Below are 22,778 nucleotides of genomic sequence, written 5' to 3'. Positions count from 1 at the left end.
CAAATTTCGCGCTCCTCAGGAAAATATAAATCAGAAGAGATAATCGGACTGAAGTAAGTTCCGGATTCAAAGGCTGAAGTCCAGACGTTAGGGGAACACGACTTGGCAAGAGGTAACGCTATTTCACGAGAGAGATTGTTGTTAAAAAAATTTCAGGTATGTATGTATCAGTTTTTTCGTATATTTGTCGACTTTTTGTCACTAATAAATCTACAGTTTCCTGAAGAATTTTTCTGAAGTTGATATTCAGTGTTTCAGCTCATTCCGAAGATAGAAAATAGTTTGAGAAAATATATATACGAATACACACACACACACACACACACACATACACACACAACACACATACGCACACATACAACACATTGCACTGTGTTACACTTTTTTTACACTCGAAATGAAATACAGATTAAATTAGATATAAACGTTAGATATAAGCCTAAAGCGTTGGAGAGAAAAAGAAGGAAAAATGAAAAAGTAGAGATAGAAAAATAGATAAATTTGTAATTTAGAAAAAGTTACAGGACTGTATCGCGTGAGAGACAATTGTTGCATCTCGAAACATATCGATCTTTCTCGATACGATTGATTCCCCCTCCACAGGTAGCCGAGGTTGAGAATAGAAAGATGGCCGTCCGTATCGGATCACGCTGATCACTCAGCTCGATATTTCAACGATTTAAGAGAGAAAGGAGTTCGTGTCTTTATTCTCAACGACGCATTCGGCCCTTTTTAACCGAATCTATTTATTCCGCGGAGATTATTAAAGTCTGCAAAGTATACAACAGCAAAAAAAACGGTGTTGGAAAAGTGACATCAAGTGACATGGAGGTCGATGTGCCTACGGACAATACAAACGAGCAGACGCCGATGGAGATCGACGAAGACAGCTCCGAAAGGAACCCGAAGGTGTCCGGGAGCGTCAAGGTTATGGCGTCTTCGGGCACCATCGGTTCCGTATCCATCAGTTTGCATCCGTTGGTGATCATGAACGTCAGTGAACACTGGACCAGACTTAGAGCTCAAGAAGGCAGTGATCAATTGGGTAAGAGATTTTGATTTGATAAAAGAAAACTTTAATATTGATATAAAAATTTGGATTTTAATTAATCGCTGAAAATTTTACATATATAAATTCTAAATTGAATTTCACGCATATTAATATACAATCAAAATATGTAACTTGTAAAATATTACATTTATATGTATAATATTTTTTATTAATAATATTTTACATGGATTAGTGATGTAGGATTATTTCTGATGATGAAATATTTTCAGTCTACGGTGCTCTGATCGGTAAACAGAAAGGTCGTAATATAGAAATTATGAATTCTTTTGAATTGCTATTTACATGCATTGGCGATGATGTCATAATCGATAGAGATTATTATAATACAAAGGAAGAGCAGTTTAAATTAGTCTTTAGTGAAATGGACTTTTTGGGTTGGTATACTACTGGTGATATGCCTAACGAAAGAGATATTAGAGTACACAAACAACTTTGTGAGATAAACGAAAGCCCTGTATTGTTAAAACTGGATCCAAGACCGAAAAACACAGAGGCAAGTTTACTAGAACATATTTCTATGAAAGAACCTATTCTTATTAAATATATAAGAGAATGTTATGATCTGAAAAAGTATGGTGATTGTTTTAGCACTTATCTGTGTCTATGTATGAATCGGTAATCGATTTAGTTAACGGCGAAGCTACTATGTTATTTGTTCCATTAACTTATACATTAGCCACAGAAGAAGCTGAAAGGATTGGAGTTGATCATGTACAAAGGATGTGTAATAATGAACAAGGAGAATGCTCAGTAGGTGAGTAAAATATGCGGACAATTTATATATTTTGACAAACATTGATAGAATCAACAGTATAAATATCTTATTTCAGTGGCGGAACACTTGACAGCTCAACACAGTGCCATTAAAATGTTGCACGCAAGAGTAAAACTTGTTCTAAGATATGTGCAAGCTGTAGAGAGTGGAGAATTGAAAGGAAATCATGAAGTTCTTCGAGCAGCTTGTTCCTTGAGTCATCGATTGCCTGTTCTAAATAATCCGAAATTTAAGGCTGACTTTTATAATGTTAGTATATGTGTGTTTATTTATATATTTATATGCTTTAAATATATAGATTTATTAACCAGACATTTTATTAACATTTTTATAATATTTTTTTAACAATGTTTCTATTTTTTTCAGCAATGTAACGATTTTGGCTTGATGACGTACCTCGGTATTATAACTAAAGGTTGTAATAATATAAATCAATTTGTAAACAAATTCAACATTCTGTATGACAGACAAGGTGTGGGACGACGTCTACGAAGTCTCTTTTTCTGATGTGTAAATAGAATCTGTTGTTTTTATATATGGTCTTTTTTACTCCTTAGATAAGTAAGTACCGAACTCAGGATTAAAGTTTAAACAGCCAATTTAATCGAGGGATAGTTTGAATACTACTCTACCTATACATATATATATATATTGTGTATCAAGCACATAAATAAGTAAAGCAAGTAAAGTATGCATTTTTTTTTTTTTTTTTTTTTAATTAAAGTGTAATAATAAATTATAGAAAAAAATAATGAGATTAATCCAAAACATGCATTATTTTAGTAAATATTATTAAAAAATGTTAAATATTATTCTGATATGTTTAATACATTTTGATTAACAGTAACGTGTGATATTAATAAAAACTGTGATGCGTTCCAAGAGATATTTTATTTTATATTAACATCAATTTAATGTTTAGTCGAAACAAAATAAGAGAAAAAATAAAACTTATATTGCAAATTATGTACATTAAAATATAATAGATAGGAAATCTCGAATAGATGCAAAATTCTATATATATTGTGATATAAATTTATTAACATATTACTTCATATATATATATATATATATATATATATATATATTCTGCGCATTTTTTATGTATATATATATATATATTTTTTTTTTTTTTTTAAACCTATCATTGCTCAGAATGAGAAGTATATAGAGAGTATATATGTTAATTTAGGACAGATACTTTCACATGTTTCGCTTTAATAATGGAAGACCTCATTTTAATTGTTTTACATATTTACTACAAAGCATATCTTTTTCTTTATAGGCCATATTACCCACTTTTATCGAATTTATGATTTCATAGCAGCGACATATGTATATATGTATGTTTCATCTTTATAAAAAAATGATCTATATTAATATTTTATTATAAAATACTAAAAGTTTCTTTCTAAAAATCTATTCTCATATTACATATATATATATATATATATATATATATATATATATATATATATATATATATATATATACTTCGACTTAAATAGAACGCGACTTAAAAATATTATTGTACAAAATATAGTTTAGTATATTGTGCCTCATTAATTATTGCATGTAACTGTGTACTCCACCAAGTAATTACTCGTATAAAGTAAAACCAGAATTGACCTCCGGACATGACATGACTAGACCGTGAAATTGTAAAGAATTTCTCACGCTGTCTTATAACAATGTGTCATGAACGACACAACTAAACTTCTAATATATCACGCTATTTTTTTCTTCCTATTATTCATTGCTTTTTGGAAATGCAGTGAGTGATCCTTGTAATGCAATCTGATCAGACAGCATGTGATACTCTACAGACTAGAAAATATCGCAGCAATTATATATTTTGCCCTATTTGATATATTGCCTTGTACAACGAATTGTGCGAGTTTGCCTGATATCATTTTGATATGCTAGACGAGAGTAATTTTGAACGGAAAGTGAAAAAGGGAATTGCTCTCTCTCTCTCTCTCTCTCTCTCTCTCTCTCTCTCTCTCTCTCTCTCTCTCTCTCTCTCTCTCTCTCTCTCCCCTCCCTCCCTTCCTCCCTCCCCTTCCTACCTACCTCCCCCTCTCTCCCCCTTCCCCCCCTCTCTCTCTCTCTCTTTCACTGAAATAAAACTCGTATAATACGTTTCATCTACTAACACTACGCTTATACGAATTACAATTAGTTCTCGATTTTGCGCGTTTAATTCTACAATTAAGTACCCGTTTATTATTTTTATTTTCTTTTATATATTCCTATGTATATTCCTCTTGCGGAAGAGCATGTTTATATATTAGACTCTCAAGCTGTCCTCGATCATGGTAGCCAGCACATCCACCAGAACGGACAGCATTGAATCGGGCTAAGGACTCGGTTTGTCCATACCGATAATTTCCTCAAAGAGACTGTTCCTTCCTTCTGCCTGTTCTTCGATTATTTGCCCAGCGTACTTCAGCGTGGCGGCGGCTAGATCGCCCACCGACCAACGTCTGTCCATCAGAACCCTGCTTACGGTATCTAACTGAAAAATGTTTAATAATGAAAATTTAACGCGATAACAAAGTAATGTTATTATAATCGCTTTTTTACCTTAGATAGACTGGGATTGCCAGAAGTATAATAGATTAGTCTTGGTGCTCCTGCTAGCGAAGAAGCCAGCCATTGAATTACGAGTTTTAATTGTGGATCGCCCTTCAATCTACTCCCGCATCCCCAGTTTCCTGTAGCTATAGGCAATAAATCCCCTCCTTGAGGACTGTTCTCCCGTGGTAACTATGCATACATTAACATACCCTGTTAAATTATTTTGTCTTGCTACATTTTAATCAATTCCTGACACAATTAGTAAAGATTTTAAATTCTTGCTGCTTGAAATGTTATACTGAACATTAATGACATTAAAGCTGCTAAAAATACGAGTAACATACAAAGTTAAATACAAAGTGTTATTGTCGTTTTTAGTTTAACATATGAGAAATTATATTGCTTTTTATTATATTATGACAGATAAAGAAGTGAATATGTATGAACGGCACTTTTACTCGTTAATTAATATATTGAATAAAGAACAAGAAGCAGGAAATATGAGTAAAGAACTGTAAAAATCGGATAGACTGAGAGACAGATAAATGAATTAGTTATAAAGGTTTAAATGTGTCAAATGAGCAGTTGATCTTAACCGTCTGTCATGCACCAAGAGAAGACGCAAACGCGAAATCTTTCGGACAGTCTTATCTCGACGAGTTTTGTCGAAGAGAGTTCTCAAGCCACGGAAAGTGCTCTTTCCACAAGCGCTTTTAAATAGGTAATGCAGTTGCACTGCCTCATGCATTGCGATTATATAATACTCGTGATGCAGTCAAGTCACATCTCTGAATCACCTCCGAGATACCGAGCATACTCGCTTCGCGCGTTTCATGCTCGTTTGCCATTTGGCTCGACTCGGACATAGGTGGTGTAGATACGGTCGTCTGATCATCAACCAACGATTGGAACACTTCCGACGTGAACGTAACGGCCCAAAGTTTCCTACGTTGAGCGTCTTTCGTCTCTGTTACCATTTCGCTCGAGGCGTCTTCATAGCAATCTACATCTTCGGATTCAATCACCTATACAGCATTTCAAGTTATTCAGGCTAAACTCGAAACTTTCCGACATTAATCAATCTTATAGATTGATTAATTTTTCTTAATTAAACCGATTTAGACTGTCTCTCATTCCATCTTATATTCATATTATATGCGATTTTGAAGATATTTATATGTTTATATTTTAAGATATTTGTGTGTGTTTTTATATTCCAATAAATGTATTTTTTTAAAAGTCTTAATTAAAAGATAATTAAATATTTATTAAGTTTATTAGTTCTGTTTTCAAAAGAAAGCATTTAGGAAAGCAAAAAAGAAATAAAGTTTTAATTTGTGGTTCTATTATAACGAAATACGAAGCAATAAATAAATTTTTTTTTTAAGTAATTTTGTTTCAGAGATCAAAAAAAGTTGTAAACGCATTTGTAATTATTTCTACAAAATATGATGAATTGTCCTTGTCTCATGTCTAATCTTTTTGTAGGGAAACCTAACACGTTTGCTGTTCCTTACTGATTGTTGTCGTCGGTTTTTTTGTCGGGCAAGCTCTAAGCTGAGACTCCTCACAGCTAAGGCTAGCTTGTGTTGTTGATTCACGTCATTTGCATCGATAAACGGCTGCGGTTCGCCTTCCTGAAGCGGCACCCCGGCAAACGACTCGCTCAGAGCGCGTTTCAGAAGCGAACCGGCGAATCGCACGACTGCCCGATCCCTTGCATCCAGTTCCCTGCTCTCATCCGCTACTATCGGATCCTCTAGCCACTTTGACAATTGCTCATAAACTTCCTCCAGTTCGGAACAGAAATCTGCGCAAGTAAGTTTAAACTTTGTTTTTAGTTTATTATTTATTTACTATTGCCAAAAACAAACATCGTTCGTCTACAAGTAATGTCTTTTGAGTACTTGCCAGAATTGTATTCCGTGCTGAAACTATACTTGCTACTTGCGCTTGTATCCTTTCTTTGAAACATGGGTCCTTGACTTTGCCGAAATCGGCCTAGCCATTTTTGCTCAGCCTCTAGAGATTCTTTTAAGAACTCTTCGTCTACCGTCTCGTCTCGTAAGACGAAACCTCTCGAACCTCCTCTTCTGACCCTGCAACATTGCATCCTTCATCAATATAGCTACGAACATTTTATAACTAAAATAGATAAAACGTAACGAGAAGATATTTACAATCACTTTTTATGCCTGATTGTAGGCAGACAATTCAATGTATTCAGTTTATTAATTTTTTGATTTCACAAAATTTAAAAGCAAAGAATATTTTGATTTGTTATCTATTGTGGCGCAATTATTTTCTATACATACTTCCATATATATATATATATATATATATATATATATATATATATATATACTTAATAATCTATGTAATAGTTATCAAAGTTTAATACATATCTTACTTATAAGAATAATATATTTAATATATTTAATAACCTATGTAACAGTTATTAAAGTTCGAAAGGTATTATTTCTCCTATTCCTTACTGAAGCTTTAAAATGCTTCAGTCAAGAAATATATGACAATAGCAACTAATAATTTTCTAACTTTATTTATTTATTATATATTTATATATATATATATTTATACTTATTTTTGTTATAACAAAAAATATAATACGTTATTATAAAATTACATTTTTTGTTATCTATTATAGATAAAAAATAAAGACCTTTTGCTTTTCCGGGCGACTGCTCTTACCATTAAGCTATCCAGGCTTCATGCAATTAATATTCTTTCGCTCACTTACATTTAGTACAGTTATAAAGTTAGAAAATTTTGTTATGTCATATTTCTTCACTCAAGAATTTTAAAGGCTCAGTAAGAAATAGGAGAAATAATAACTTTCGAACTTTAATAACTGTTACATAAATTATTAAATATATTAAATATATTTATTCTTATAAATAAGATATGTATACATATTTCTTGATTTTATTGAATTTCACACCCGTCATATACATGTTATCAATATATAATATATATATACATATATATATACATATATATATACAGCAGAATTAGAATGAGAGGTCAATTTTATATGTTTTTTTCTCTTTTTCTCTCTCTCTATGGTGATGCATATAATTTATTTTCTATATAAATTATATGCATCATATTTTCTATACAATACAAATTTAAATTTTTAGAAATTATGTTTTTATAAATTTGAATTTTAAATTATAACTATTGTATATGTGCTAATGTTTATGTTACTCAGTATGCCAAATCACTTGAACAGTATAATTATTTCAATATGCAAAGACTGCTGTAAAATTTCGACTAGACTGTTCGTCCTTAGATGATTTAAATTATATGATATTAGATAATGATATATGATATTAGATTAGATAAAATTATGTTATTTATGTTAATATGAGATTACACATGAAACTTAAAACTGTATATATATACATAAAGAAAGAATATTAAAACTGAGTACTGGACCCGGGAATTGAACCCAGGATCTTTCACTTACCGGGCGAGTGTTCTTATCATTAAACCACTCAGGTCCTATGTGTGTTATTTATTATTTTTCGCATATATGTGTAAATAATATCTGGTAGCGCTGTGTATTTGTTTGCGTGAATTTCAACTCACTTGATGTCTTGATCACCAACATGGCTACCACTAACACTTATACCAACGGCGTAACTGCTCTCGCCGGAGGAGGTGTTCGAGGAAGTCGTTCCGCCCGTCGCCGTACTCTCCCGTTTCAGAGCGTCTTTCAATCGTTGCGCAAAAGTTCCTCTTCTCTCGGGCGTGTCTAATTGCGCGCTATATCGTTTATTCAGCTTTTGTTTCTCCTCCTCTAAAAGTTGTTTACTCGATATAGAAATCGACAGAAAAACTGCTTCTCGTTTTAGATTTATTTAAAATGTAATGTCTGCATATACCAGGTTCCTCGTCGATGGTTTCTTTGGCGCTATGAAAACTGTCTGTGCTCTGACTGTTGCAGCTGCTGTAGACTGACATCTGACCGAGCTGTCGTGTCACCGGTAGAACCTCCCCGCTCGAACCTAGGACGATAAATCTGTTTCTTCGGTTCGTGCAGCTCGCGTCTTTGCACACTTTGTGAGGACTCGGTGGTCTCATCGATTTACCGTTAGGCCTGCTACGCACTTCCGTCGTGCTCTCTAATTTGTGATACTCGTCAAGCGAAGGCTGCTTGTCTGTCCATAGGAGGAAAAAATGAAAATTATTAGACGCCAAAGGAATATATATGCATCATTTGAAATTATATGAATTACATGGATCGCCTTTCTTCACCACGTCTCCTACCTATCTTGGAATTACTGCTTGCCGCAAAGACTTTGTCCTCGCCCTCCGCTTCCGGTGGAGTGCTGCTGAAGCTCTCGCCGATCGGTGACAATCTGCGCGAGTTTAGGCCGACTTCTGCGTCCGGATGATCCGTCTTGATCGGATCCGTAGGGCTACTAGGCACGTGTCTTTGACGAAATCCCAGCAGAGACTTGTTCATCTCCCGTAGAATGTTGTCTTCCTCGAATTGTGTCAACGGCAGTCGCGAATAGTCCTCAGGGTCTATGCAGCAGACCGTTACCTGCGCTCGGAAAACTGTACGATTGTTCATCTTTCCATTTTCGCGAATAACGTTAATCAAACTGCGCGGATCAATAGAAGCTCGCATTTCACTCACCACGTTCGGCTTCGAGATACTCTCGAATATCGCCTTATGTCGCGGATCATTTATCCTCGACATGTGCCTGACACCCTCGATTATCAATACTTCGTTGTCTTCTAAGGCCTCGACAGATAATATTGCGGCAAGCATTTCCGGATGCGTCGCTACCTAAAAAAAGAATATCCGAAAATTAAGATAATAATCCCATTATTCATTAATTGCATTTCTCAATTTTTTAAAAATTGTATGAAAAGATATTTTATTAATATCTTATTAAATCTCTCATTAAATTATAATTAATTTATTTATTTTAATTAATTTTTTAGATAAAAAAAATGGTCGTTTCTGAGAAAATTAAATTTTTGATGCGATTATGTGAACCGCGCAATTTACTGCATTGACACATGCGTAATGTATTTAAATAACAATTTGTCTTCATTAATTTACATGTACAGTCTCCTGCGTGATATCGCCATCGAGCACACCGCCGCCAATCTTAGCGTTCACGAAGCAAACTTGCAAAACTTTGGATTCCGTCTCGACTCTCTCCAACCGACCCTCGTGACGTATCGTCAGCGGACATAAAGGTACATTACTTTCCAACCAATCTTCGATGGTCAGCCATTGCTTAGATGCCATCACCTAAAAATTGTATTAAAAGCGCATTTTGTATTTTGTAAACTATTTTTAACAAAAAAAAAATTAACAAAGAATCTAAAATCTGAAAAAGTGAATGCTAGATAAAAATTCGAAGAAATTTCAGTTTAATTATTGTACCTGTCTTGAAATTATTAGACGACCATCAAGTGCATGTTCCGTCTCGAGATAGTTGTAATAATGAAAGATACTTTTAAGTTTGGCTTTTTGTGCGTTTCTGAAAAATGATAAAGTATTTGAGAAATTATGATTCTTTTTTTATTTTTTTTCAGATAAAAGCAATAAATTTTTTCAAGAATTGAATAATCCACTCAGAAATAACTCACTTGTAAAGATGCCTGAAGAAGTTCGTAAAATTAAAATCACATAACGTAGGATGCGTCTTCGTAGTTCTCTTCGGATACGTCGAGAAGAACGCGTTTGCGATTAGAGAGGAGACGAAGGCATAACTGTATTCGACGCTATCACCTATGTAAGATAAGTAACCCTTATTTGAAACTTATCTCTTCTTTCACATAAACGCGCTATTTTTATTTTAAATAGTTTGAAAGAAAATATTGAAAAATATATATTTTACACGATTGCGATTATCGATTTTCAAGATATCTGGGAGAACGTCGCGATAACGATACCTTGCTGCTGCAGACTAAAATGTAAACCTTGCGGAGGTTTAGTGAATTTTAAATCCTTTGCTCTTTCTACCATTCGCGGTATTGTCTTCGTGAACACCTGCTCCCTTTCCACAGAATCGAGGTCTTTATTTAGGAAAGTTCCCAACATAGAGAATAAATCGGCGTCCTGCATGTCCTCCTCGGGATCTAGGCTTATACTGAAAATACAAATATATAATAATTGCAAAATATTTATTTAATATACTATATATACAAACAAATTTATATACGAACAAAAAAGATTGAAAATAAACGCGACTCATACTTGCACATGTCATGCAATCGTTGCATCACGTCTATTAGGTCCTCGGAATTTTTCGCCAGGGCAGCCTTGTCCAGTTGCTTTACCACAGCTGGCCACCAAGGCAAATCACACGGTAACATTACTAGAGCCATTGTAGATCTACGAAACACAAACAAAAATATGCAAAATGTGCAAACTTATTTATTAGCAATTTTCCTCGTCAATGTTACTCTCGGATAGACTTTTCGAAGAAGTTAACATTGTAACTTTTGATGCATCAACTCGAGCGAATCTATACTTTGAAAGCGCGCTAATCGATTTAAATTTATAGTTGGCGTGATATGTCAAAGTTATGCGTGATGAATTTATAAAAGTAGCGCGATCATAAAATAACTTAGAAAGCTAATTATTTATTTATTTATATTCTACCTATAAATTTCTCATTCCATAATCTTATTTCGATACATTTGCATACATAATGCGTAATCAAAATTTAGTTATTCGATTCTTGTATCAATCATCTATTGATTATGTGGTTTACATTACAATTTTTATGATTGGAAAAATTGAAATTTTTAATTTGAGTTAATATGTTATTAATCTTTCAAAGCCTCTGAAAAAAAATATTTAGATTTTTAAAATTTGGAATTTTTTTTAATGTTTAATATTTTTTATTTTAGATTTTAAATTAAAAAAATTAGATGTGCTGATTTTAGTACTGATTACACAATCTACTATTCTAGATGTTTAGATTCTAAATTACAGAGTCTTGAATTTTGAATATTTAAATCTTTTTTAATATTAAATTATGTCAGTTTTATGAACATTCAACAGATTAATCATTCTGGAGTCTTTATTTTATAAAGATCTTTGTAATTATATCTCTCAAGTCACACTATTCGTATTCCCACTTTGCAGAAACGCACACGCAAGCGCAGGTCCGAGGGTTGACTGGTTAGTAACCTCGTCGCACGAGGCACGAATATAATTAGTATCTCTCTTTCATCAGGAAGGAAATTCAGCGACCGTCAATGGGACCACGCGGGACGATCGCTTTCCGTATTTCCAGCACGATCCGTTTACATAATCACCTCTCTTGTCCTCTGCGGCCGAATCTATTGACAGACCAGCTGCATAAACGGAGTCACGTCTTGCGTTCCGCCGTCACGACGACGCCGTGCTGGATCACTGACGACGGCGACGACGATCTTAGTGTTCTGCTCTTCGCGAGACACCGGCACATAGTCGAGATACGAATGAATTCTCGCACTTTTAACTGGCTGTCTCTCAACCCGATACTCCAATTTAAATACCTCTTAAATATCAAGATCCTTAGTTCTTGTTACAAATCTCAAAAACAATCATATCCTTCTGTGACATCATGACTTTTCGAATGAATTTCGAAACGCAATTGTAAAACTCTTCTTTAAAAGCTGATGCTTGAACATTTACCGCGGTTCGCTCGTCGTTGATTTCACTCCTTCACGTCACTCGCGTTTGCGTCAGCTTACGCAAATTTTTTTTTTTTTTTTTTTTTTTTTTAAATGTGTAGGCCCCTCGGAACCCTGTCTCTCGCGTCACCCCTTTGCCGGCTCGATTGATCGTCGTCGCGGCCGGATCGGAGTTGACGAGTAGCCTATCCGTTACTACTATTCGCCGCCGTGGCTACTATCCGTTACTACTACCGCCGCGCTGTTCGCTGTCTGTAACCACTGCCGCACGCCGCTCACCCCCTCGCAATCACCCCTCACTAGCACCGTCTTTGTCGCTATTTTGTCCGTTGCAAGCGACGGATGGCGTCGCACCCGCTATTTATAGAAATCGGCGCCGGCGCCCTGCCAAACTCTATATAGCTACTCTGCATGGTGTAGTAAGTCAAAAATTGACCAAGTCACCCCGGCCAGATTGTTGGACAAAACGCTACGTCATACGTTTGCAATTAAAAGTTCCGATAAAGTGTAAGAATGTTTTTTATGAAATTTTAATTATATCTTTATTCTTTAATAATCTCTTATAAATGTATAAAATTCCTAATTTATTTTTCAAGTTTTTTTATAAAAAAAGATTTACATTGAATATAAAATTGTTACATGATTGATCTGTATATGTCTTGGTCAAAGACTTAATCTAATATTCTAGCATTCTGAATTAAATACTTGATGTATTTCTCAAGAAACTATAATTCTAAATTATGTAGCGTATTTTCAATCATCTTTTGAAGAGACTGCGATGCATTAACTTTTCTACATAAATGTTTCTATAAAACACATATTTTTGTGTATTTAAATGCTGAGCACGCGCGAGTGAAATTATTAAGATTTGTTGTCCAAATACAAGGACATATCGATGTACAACTTTATCTATGTCAAGATTAAAATCAAAATTATCAAAGAATAGGATATCCCGCCTCGTCTCTTTAAAAGCTTTTCTAGACTGACAAAATATCGATGTAGAGGAGTACTACTCTGCCGATAGTAGGTCGTAGAACTTGATAGACACGAGGTGATAAAAATGAAAGATAAATACAGATTATTATTTTTAAATTTAGAAGTATAGTATGCTTGCATTTTGAGATATAAACAATCACTTTTTTTTTAACACTATAATCAATTTTCAAAGACACATCTGACTTGGCGAGAAAAGCTGGTAATTTGATACTAAGCTAGAAGTGGCAAATTATTGGCAGCTCGCCATTAGCAACCTTGTACTAGATTTATTCAACGTTTACGCATAACTATTTATATACATTACACATTTGTATGCATTTTATTTTCGATACTCTGCCGATTTTTTAATGACGTATAGATATCAATCATAGTAAAATTAAATAACTACGATATTAAATAAAAATATATTATAATGTAGCATCTATATTTTAAAGTTAATGCTGCATTATATTAGTTGCCATATCACAATGTGATATCGTCTCTTTTAATCGTTAATCTTGTAATAGTTATAGTGTCATTGTGCTCCGTCGTTATTATTGCCACAATAGCGAATAAATTAGAGCGTTTCGAGATATGTCGAGAGTGGGCTAAGCTTTTGGATCGGCGCGCTTGCACGCTCGCACGCTCGCTCGGAGATATAAACGCTCGATCGAGAGAGATCTCGCTTAATTCGCATAATTGGAATTGAAATCTCCTTCGTTACGTCGTCGCGTGAATATGCAAAAATGCTGCAATCAATTGCATCATGCTATTATGTAATCTACAGTTCTTGATTTGCCTAAATATCTAATGATAATTAAATTTGTCGTATTAACAGTATTCTGTAGTGATAGATTTTAAAGTCATTATATATTTCATTGTTGCAGTTTTTATTTATCTTTTAAACCGAAAAAGAGTGTGAGGAGAAGCGCATTTAGTCAATTAGAAATTATTACAATTAATGTGTTTAATGTTATTACTTGTTCGATTGCAACATTATTGTTACATATTATATATATAGCATTAATCTTAATTAAGAAAAAATGGATATTAATAACTAGATAGATTGTTATAATCTACGATTTTATATATATTATCCTTTTATTATGTGCTAAAGAAACTCTTCTCCGATTAGAGTTACACTGACGTCACAAACAACGCGCCGAGTAGGGCATGAAATGCGCAAGGTAAACGTTCATTAATACCGTCGTTCACCTGGTGTAGAGAAGCTCGCCTGTTCATATGCAACACGATGCTTGTGATTCTGACAGGTGCCACCACCTCGCGGAATGATTTGTGCGCTTCCGCCGCCTAGAATTCAGGAAAGTATTATGCGATACTTGCTGAATTCAGATTTATATAAAGATAGCAAAAAAAAATATGTACATGTACATATTTTCGCAGCAAATACATTAAGGAGTTCAACTAAATTAAATTAAATTTAATTTAATTATTTAGATTGGTGTCTATTAATTCGAGATGCCTTTTCTGTCGCTTTTTTTACAATCTTCAAACTTTTTTCTTTCAATTGTGTAATTTTCAATTAATATTGAACCTCGGTAAATTTTAATTAAAGTTTCTTTTAATCAAAATTTATGAAATGAGAAAGAGTTAAATTGATGCAAAAATTATTAATTTTTATTTTTCCTTTTCAGCATTTAGTAGCCAGCAGGTCATGCTGTTTACCGCTACGGTCCTGATGCCACAACCGTGCGTACCCCACGGTCCCGCAACGGGCGATGGTATCGGAGAACTGCTGGAGAATTGGAGAACGAGAGAAGAAAGAGGTAGGGGTCTCCATGTCGAGTCAGTGAGCTCACGCACGTCGAACACTTATCAACGAACGGCGCCGCGACGGTACATCCAAAAATGGCGTTTGTCGCATAACGATAGCCCACCGTCGTCGGCGTTCGCCAACGTCGTCAACGATCTGCTCGCTGAAATTCGCTGAACGACCTGGTGGAACTGCAAGGCGTCAGTTCAAGGAAGAGTCAACGTAAATATATCAGTTCGCATACCGTACGTTCCTGCGTTCTGCATGTGCGCGGTTACGTGAATGCATGAGTGTGTGTTTGTGTATATTTCCGAAGTATTCGACCGTGAGTTTATCCTCCGGATAAACGTACTGTCGTGGAATTTTACGTCGTTTCTCAAATGGAACGGCTAGTGAACAGTGGAACTCTGTTTATCAGAATGCTTTTGGAAAAGTATTATTTAAATGATAATAAGGTTTAGTTGTGGTATTTCTCGGAATAATAATTGTTGAGTGAAGATACCTATAATTGCATGCTCTAAAATCTTTAAAAGCTATCACAGATCAAAGATGATATAATAAAGATTCATAAAATAAAAAAGTTTATCTAGAGAATGTATAAACGATTTATCGATTCAAGGATTTGCTCAAACTTAAGACATTTGAGAGACAAGAGTCATAAATCCGCGGAACAAGATTTATGTTGAAAATTTTCTTTAATAAATAAAATTAATTGCTTTAATAATCAATTGATTCATCGGCATATCGTTCTCCAATAAAGATTCTGATAAATGGAGTTCTACTGTTATTCCTAAGCGCGCCGTTCCTTTAATTTCGATCGATCGATCATGCAATCAACGTGCGAAATGTCTTATCAAGCTAATGTATATAACAATCGATTATTGCGCAAATCAGGGCGGTTACCTAATTTTTCAACAACATTTTCTCGAATGACGTGAAAAAGATTCATGCGTGAATGCGTGGTAAGTAAAATTTGAGAGCGCAGTGAAAGTCATGCACGCATTATATCTTAGTAAGTAAATTTGATTAGCGATGTCGTTCACGTGTGTGTGCCCGAGAACGCGATCCTTATTTGAGTCCGTCTGTGACGCGTTCTAATAAATTTTTCTTGCTCTTGCATCGCGATGCGTCTACTCTGCGTGATATTTGATTAATATAATCCTTTTATAATCTAAATTTTCTTACAATATTTTTGTTTATTACATTTTAATTATTTAGATTTCTTTTCGTTACAATTTATTTTACAAATTGTTACGTAATGCATGCATTAAAATGTCGAAAAATTAAATATAAATATTTATATTTTTAGTAGCTTATTCGCGACCTTAATTACTCAGCGAAATCGGGAAGAGTCCTACCGTAAATTTTTACGCACTTACGCAAGAGCGTCACCGGTCAGACGAGCTTTTGAGACAACAATGATGTCATGCTGCGGTGTATCACTGAAATAGCTCATCGCTCTCTCGTGCATGTATTATAAAATGCAATAATATAAATAGAAAATCACAATGCACATCTCGGATGGAAATGTTCGCGATTGTGCATTGCGAAGTTATTGTTACAGATTTAAACTTTTGATATAATTTTTTTCATAACTCTTTAAATATTTAAGTGTCCTGCTTCAACAATAATAGAACTGCGAATTGACCTTAAAAATGAAATCCAGCTCCACGATAATATATTTCTGTGCGATGCAGTTTTTTTCACTGGCTGCAAGTAGACCGCTGCGATCTAAATTTAACGTTAATATAAAAACTTTTTATTGTTATTTGATACACGAGAGCTCTCAAATACTTCGCGAACCATATCGTCGTGTAATTAACGGATTTCGATAATATCTTCGTGCTTTGGGAAGTTTGAGCGCCAGAAATGGACCATCATGTTTACATAATTTAAAATTAAATATTAGTAAAAGATTTTCTATTTTCTTATTTTAAATATCACATGTGTGTCATTTTTTGTCATAATTAACAAATTCCATTTCCATCGCTTTTTTATGCCATTTCTCTGTTTAATTTAAAGTTCAAACCCGAAGCCCCCGCCAAATTAATGCGAAGTGGTAATTAACAAAAAATGCGACGCGATGAATAGATGAGGAAATAGATTATCCGCAACATTGGATTAGAAATATATTTGCCGCAGGTGTATGCATCACTTTCACCTCGCGCGGAATTCCTTGATCTTCTCCTTACTATCGCGAATGCACAATGCACGCTCGTCAATTTTTTATCGCAGTAAATTGAGTTTCTTGTGATAGGACGACCTTAAAGGTCAGGACGGCTTATGCGCTTAAGCATTTCGCACGAGCAATCAAATGTTTCTCATAATTTACTCCGTATTCGGTATGTGTTCCACGGTTGCTTGTGCAATAATCTCTGCGTTTGCTTAAAACGAAATGTTTAATTACAATTGTAATTATAAAAGTGCTAGGCTTATTCGTAAACATTTGCAGCCGTAAACTTGCCATCAATTTTATTTCAAGAACTAATATCGCCAAGATTCTTAAATATTTAAAAACTTTCATATCCTTCGAAGGATTTGTCGATAAAGTTGAGCGAGGGATGCAATCTTTTAATATGCATATAAAATAATAAATAACTCTCTCTGTAATATAAATATCTTTACAACTTCCTTTTTCAATCTGATTTAGTCTTCGATACAAGATTAAGAAACATACGGAATTATCAATATGAATTTAATACGATCGACGGCTATATTTAGTTATGTTTATTAGTATAATTAATACAAGTATACAAGTATTGATCACGTGACTTTATTGACAGGAACACGAGAATGCAGTCGACCGAACAGCTGCGACCGGAACAGCTGGTGGGCCTGGTGGCCCGCTCAGCCGAGGGCACGGCCGCGAAAGGGATGCCGATCAAGGGCCACGAGGACCTGTGGGTAGAGATTCAGGCCAACACCTTTCGGAACTGGGTGAACGAGCATCTAAAGCACGCCGGCGACGTGGGAGGCGGCCCCGTGTTGGACCTCGCCGAGGACTTTCGAGACGGCACGCGTCTCTGCGCCCTGGTGGAGGTGCTCACGAAACGCCGTCTGCCGCGATGGAACCCACGACCGGCGAATCAACACCATCATCTGGAGAACGTGTCCACGGCGTTACAGGCTATCGAGGCCGATGGCGTCAAGCTCGTAAATATAGGTAAGTAAGCGCTCTTTGTCAAAAATAGAATTATTGCTGTAGCGTAGATTAATAAAAATAGATAATCAAGAATAGATAATTTTAGCACTAATTTTTAGTAGAATGTGTTTTTAATAAATCGCAATTCAAATAAAATTGTGAATAGCAAATAATTAAAAATTGAGCACGATAAATTCTTAAAGTATACTTTATAACTACAATACATTGAAATATTAATTATAATTAGAAGGAAAAGAGTTTGTTATACTCTGTAAACTGTTAAACGAATTGATTTGAATTATTCAAATTTATTAAAGTGCACCGATACATTATTACATTTTGTCGTGATAAAATTCGCGATGTTTTTGACGTAATAGATATGACAGAAGAAATTGACTGTTTTGCATATGATTTCCGACGTAGGAAAAATGTCATATTTTATAAAGATTGATGTTTAAATTACAAGGCTATAACGCGAGATGAAGGCCGACTATCCACGGTCGCGCGAGATCGTCAAAGGATTGCACGCGCAACAACGTTCAATTACGAAGCATAATTGGAACGACAGCCGATCATTACTATGTCGTCACGCGTTTAAAATGTGTATCCAGTTCATAAAGTAACAAGTAATAATTCGTATTGAAATAAGTAAAAATTAAGTTAAACTTCCATCACTTCTCTTGTCTCATGAAAATGGAAATAATTCTCGACTGATTAACACTGGATAATAGTGATCGATTACATCGTTTTATATCACTTTTTAACTTCCTAATATGTACATACATTATAATGTACATATGTATGTACGGTAACAAATGTAAATTTATAAAAGAAATTTAAACAAACTATTTTAAATCTATCTATTGTATATTTCATAGAGCAGCATATTAAAAAAAGAAGCGAAAGAGTTTGTTTGTTTGTTTAAAGATTTTTTTTCGCAAAAAAAAGATAAAAATGATTTAGTTTTATTAATTCAGATTTAAGAGTGAAAATTTATTTTCATCCTCTAAGCCAAATTTGAATGCAAATACTCATATTTACTACAATAGAATATTTTCAACGTTTTCCTTTGTGATGTTTTTAAGAATAATATTTCTCTCGCAGTGTGTGTTGATATTTTATATTATGTAAGCATGATACTTAAATAATGTGAGTATTAATATTTACATTGCTCGAATGTCCTTTTTGTATTTATTTGTTCCGCTTTTTGGATAATATTATTTTTGTCGATTCCTTGCCGTGTTTCGCAACATGTTCGCTCTCTCAGTTTGTCGTCGATCGCTAACCGAGTCACGTGGGAGAAGCTCCTCGTGTTCATTAACTCTCTCCTGCGGTGGCGTGTCGAGATGCAAGAAAAATGCGTACGCGTGAGAGACGCGTTATTAATAATGATACGCGATCAAAGTATGAGAGAATTACGACGCATTCCTCAGGTAATGAGCAATCGCTAGAAACGTGCGTCTTCCTCGCCGATAAAAGACATACGAATACGTTTACATTGCCTCACCAATCTATACGCGATCGCTTTTAATTTTTTCGCATACGCAATACATACTTTGTTATGTAAATTATCGAATATATTATTCGAGCGTATGCTCTTGATTCTAATCCGTGAGATGTTCTTCCACGGTTTAATTCGAATTCTTTAAATTCTCCTCTCTCCGCGATTTTCTTGAATTAACATTTTTCTAGTCAGACCGGTTACATCGAGATGACTTTCTTTGATAAATAATCAAAATTGCTACGAATAATTCCGCTTTCGGATGGTAAAATTCTTCGATTTTTCGAGAGATCATAGACTGCGAAAGCGCGCGCTGAAAAGATAATTTTCCTGCTCGGAAGTATCGACGGCGATCTGGCCCATTACCTGCACGTTGTTGCAGATAATACGTTTTCCTCGGTAGTCTAATATAATCACGCGCCCCAGCTTTATCCCGTCTATGAGTCAGCACGCGGTCACGACGGGGACGTAATCGTTTCGAACATGCGGGTCATCATCGAGCAAGGTTTGTGTATCTCTGTCTTGACATTTTCCATCTCGCGCATGACGTCGCGAAACGTCGTGACACATCGTCGCGCCGTTCCGCAGATCTCCCATGACCGTGCCCATGGACGGGTGTTTATCAGATTTAAAATTTCAACGAACAATTAAAGAATGAGAATGTTCTTTTTATTAAATATGAAATTTAAAAATTTCAAGAATAAAACAGAAATTAAGTTCCGGAACGTTGCGCGTTCACGCGTCGCGATTTATTGCGCACCGTCTAGATTTTAATGATCGCGCTGGTCTTTCCTTTTTGCGTCTCACATACACCTTGCAAATCGGAACTTCGAGGTCGTTGCCTTTCCTGTGTCGCACCGTTGGCGCCTACGAGGCCGCTGTAAACCGCCACCGCATCGTCGTCGTCGTCGTCGTCGTCCTCGTCGTCATCGTCGTCATCATCGTCTTTGTTGCATACGCACAGTTGTTAAAGCGCGATACAATCTACGATGGTGTACAAATGATACCGTCTCATGAGACCGAGATGAGAACGGCTTATCCCGCACCTTAAAGCAAAGAGTATAAAAGCCGAAAAGATACACAAATCTTAATTTTATCTTTATTATTGTACTTACGCTTTATCAAACATCGAGAAAAATTCATGTCTCTTTTTAAAAAATCCTAAAAATAAAAAAAAAATCCATTTGTGGAAATTTGTAGAATACGAACTTAAAGAAAAATAGAATTAACGAAAGTTGTACAGAGTCATAAATTTACAGAATAAAATATTTCTGCTCCTAATTGTAAATCTAAAGACTTTTTCAAGTATGGAATTAGCTAAGATTTGTTGAAGTGTAAGTTCTCATGGGTAGCGCATCCACTTTCTATGTACACGTTCCTGATATCCAACATCAATCGCAATGCGAGAATCATAGCAATAAAGAATTAAGTCCTCAAACTTGTTCTCCAAAGTCATCGTAAATCTTTCTCTTGCAATTACGACTGCGGAACGATGCCGTGCGTAAATACCGGCCTTTTCTCTCTTTCTTTCTCAAATTAAATCGTTTCTCCGTGCGTGCCAGACCGTTATTTCTAGATTTAAAGAACGAAAAAAAATTTAGACCGACGATAAATCAAACCAATTTCCTTTTTCTTACGACGTTTTTACCGTTCACTATTACGTTGTGTGTTTATATTCATATAACTTCATTATTTTTCTCGACTTTCAGGTAACGTAGACATCGTGAACGGCAACCTGAAGCTGATACTAGGCCTCATATGGTCGCTCATCGTGCGATATCAAATCGGCAAGTCCAAGTTCCCGCCGAGGAAACTCATGCTCGCATGGCTCAAGGTCAGTATGTACGCGCGATATAATTGCCGCCGTCGAGGCCGCGGCATCGCGGTCATAAACCAAATACAGAGATACTATTACTTTACTCATGCTCAATCTGGCACACGCGCGAGTCCACGTACAAATATATACATATATATATATATATATATATATATATATATATATGTGTGTGTGTGTGTGTGTGTGTGTGTGTGTATGTGTGTATTAATATTACGCGAGTAAACACGAGTGTTTCCGTTACGAAAGAGTTCAGAGACGCCGACCGCATACGTTATGTCCTCGCATATTAGTTGTGCGCAAGATAATAATATGTATGCGCACGTTAAAATTTATGCCTTCGTCCGACCTTTGGATATCTCGATTCGTTCGATTTTATAATACAACCGCTCGCTAATAATTGTGGAGAATTAATTTATAAGGCGGCGCCGCCACAATTCTTAAAAGCGATTCTATATTTCAGGCTGCTTTGCCGGAATGTAGAGTGAACAATTTCACGACCGACTGGAACTCGGGTGTGTATCTGAGCGCGCTTTTGGATTACTGTAACCCCGGTCTGTTCCCTCATTGGCGGCAACTTGATCCAAATGATAGGTAAGACAAATATGTAATAATAATAATTTTATTGAATGCAACAGAAGAATATAAATATCGCACATCAAAAAGCCAAGCGTCAAATGTCACAAAAATGTCGCTTTTCAATCTAAATATATGTATTATATATTATATTAATAATTAAAACATTATAAGATGATGATAAATATTTTGCACATTAATATATATGAAAAATAGTTTAAATAATAGTAACTGTGACAAGTGTAATAAAACTATAAGAATAAGATGTAAATTATATAATTGATACATTACATTATTTGTATAGTGAAGTGAGAACTCATACAAAAAGCGTTTAATTTAAAAGATAAGAGATATAAGAAAAATAGAATATGTTTCTATGTGAAGGTAATCATCAAAATTTTAAATTTTAAATTATGTGTAATGGAAAGAAGATGATATATGAATTCTTTCTAGAATATATATCTCGTATATCAATGCGACACACATTGTATTGTTTCTGTAATCTAAAAAAATTGACGTCGAGCAATGGAAATTATAATTACTATAACATAATTTTATGTATTACATTCCTATTTTTGTCTTAAAATATCATTATATTAATTCACATAAATTTGCAGTGTTTACAACTGTCGCAAAGCCATGGAGATATCGAAACGGGAGTTCGACATTCCCATGGTGCTAGAGCCGGAATATCTGGCGTCGCCGTACTTGGACGAGCTTTCGGGGATGACCTACTTGTCGTACTTTATGAAGGAAGGCTCACCAGGGTTCCACGCAACGCTACGATGGGTCAATTCGCAATTATCACATACCTCGATACGGAACTTCACGGTGGGTGGAGTTGAGGCGTCTCGGCTTAACAGTACTTCGGTATA

At 35.0% G+C, this 22,778-nt stretch overlaps 3 protein-coding genes across 12 annotated transcripts in view; 2 read left to right on the top strand and 1 right to left on the bottom strand.

The window, feature by feature from the left end:
* The first annotated feature begins 65 nt into the window (after positions 1–65).
* Positions 66–2,695, top strand: Csn6 (COP9 signalosome subunit 6). 2 transcript variants are annotated; one of them, XM_072908014.1, is made up of 7 exons: positions 66–156; positions 604–1,045; positions 1,282–1,565; positions 1,661–1,826; positions 1,903–2,096; positions 2,214–2,319; positions 2,405–2,695. In XM_072908014.1, exons 2-7 carry the CDS (start codon positions 826–828, stop codon positions 2,410–2,412), a joined length of 978 nt encoding a protein of 325 aa, XP_072764115.1. In that variant the 5' UTR covers positions 66–156; positions 604–825; the 3' UTR covers positions 2,413–2,695. The 2 variants fall into 2 exon arrangements, with proteins under 2 accessions (XP_072764115.1, XP_072764114.1); XM_072908013.1 differs by lacking the exon at positions 2,405–2,695 and having other exon boundaries at positions 2,214–2,380.
* Positions 2,696–3,931: 1,236 nt separating this feature from the next.
* Positions 3,932–12,308, bottom strand: LOC140674896 (uncharacterized). Of its 5 annotated transcripts, none has more exons than XM_072908819.1 (15): positions 11,577–12,308; positions 10,672–10,809; positions 10,368–10,564; positions 10,062–10,203; positions 9,856–9,952; positions 9,526–9,720; positions 9,094–9,246; positions 8,718–8,997; positions 8,333–8,608; positions 8,037–8,247; positions 6,339–6,526; positions 5,945–6,237; positions 5,225–5,452; positions 4,434–4,616; positions 3,932–4,365 (listed from the first exon to the last, which is right to left on the bottom strand). In XM_072908819.1, the coding sequence occupies exons 2-15, from the start codon at positions 10,800–10,802 to the stop codon at positions 4,207–4,209; spliced, it is 2,733 nt and encodes a 910-aa protein (XP_072764920.1). In that variant the 5' UTR covers positions 10,803–10,809; positions 11,577–12,308; the 3' UTR covers positions 3,932–4,206. The 5 variants fall into 5 exon arrangements, with proteins under 5 accessions (XP_072764920.1, XP_072764918.1, XP_072764921.1 ...); XM_072908817.1 differs by having other exon boundaries at positions 11,742–12,308; XM_072908820.1 differs by having other exon boundaries at positions 12,103–12,308.
* Positions 12,309–14,899: 2,591 nt separating this feature from the next.
* The window catches only part of Jbug (filamin-type immunoglobulin domains fbug), a 31,597-nt gene continuing 23,718 nt past the window's right edge, over positions 14,900–22,778 (top strand). For 2 of the 5 annotated variants that reach the window (XM_072908805.1, XM_072908803.1), the window contains exons 1-5: positions 14,914–15,072; positions 17,634–18,013; positions 21,203–21,327; positions 21,791–21,921; positions 22,521–22,734. In XM_072908805.1, coding sequence (XP_072764906.1) covers positions 17,644–18,013; positions 21,203–21,327; positions 21,791–21,921; positions 22,521–22,734 — 840 coding nt within the window. In that variant the 5' untranslated portion in view covers positions 14,914–15,072; positions 17,634–17,643. Of the gene's footprint in view, positions 15,096–17,633; positions 18,014–19,287; positions 19,426–21,202; positions 21,328–21,790; positions 21,922–22,520; positions 22,735–22,778 lie in introns of those variants that run through there. The other 3 variants (XR_012048290.1, XM_072908804.1, XM_072908806.1) reach the window with 3 other exon arrangements.

This window comes from Anoplolepis gracilipes, chromosome 16 (genome assembly GCF_047496725.1).
Source record: "Anoplolepis gracilipes chromosome 16, ASM4749672v1, whole genome shotgun sequence".
Classification (NCBI taxonomy): domain Eukaryota; kingdom Metazoa; phylum Arthropoda; class Insecta; order Hymenoptera; family Formicidae; genus Anoplolepis; species Anoplolepis gracilipes.
Note: the sequence above shows the minus strand (reverse complement) of the source record. Positions and strands in the feature narration are given on the sequence as shown.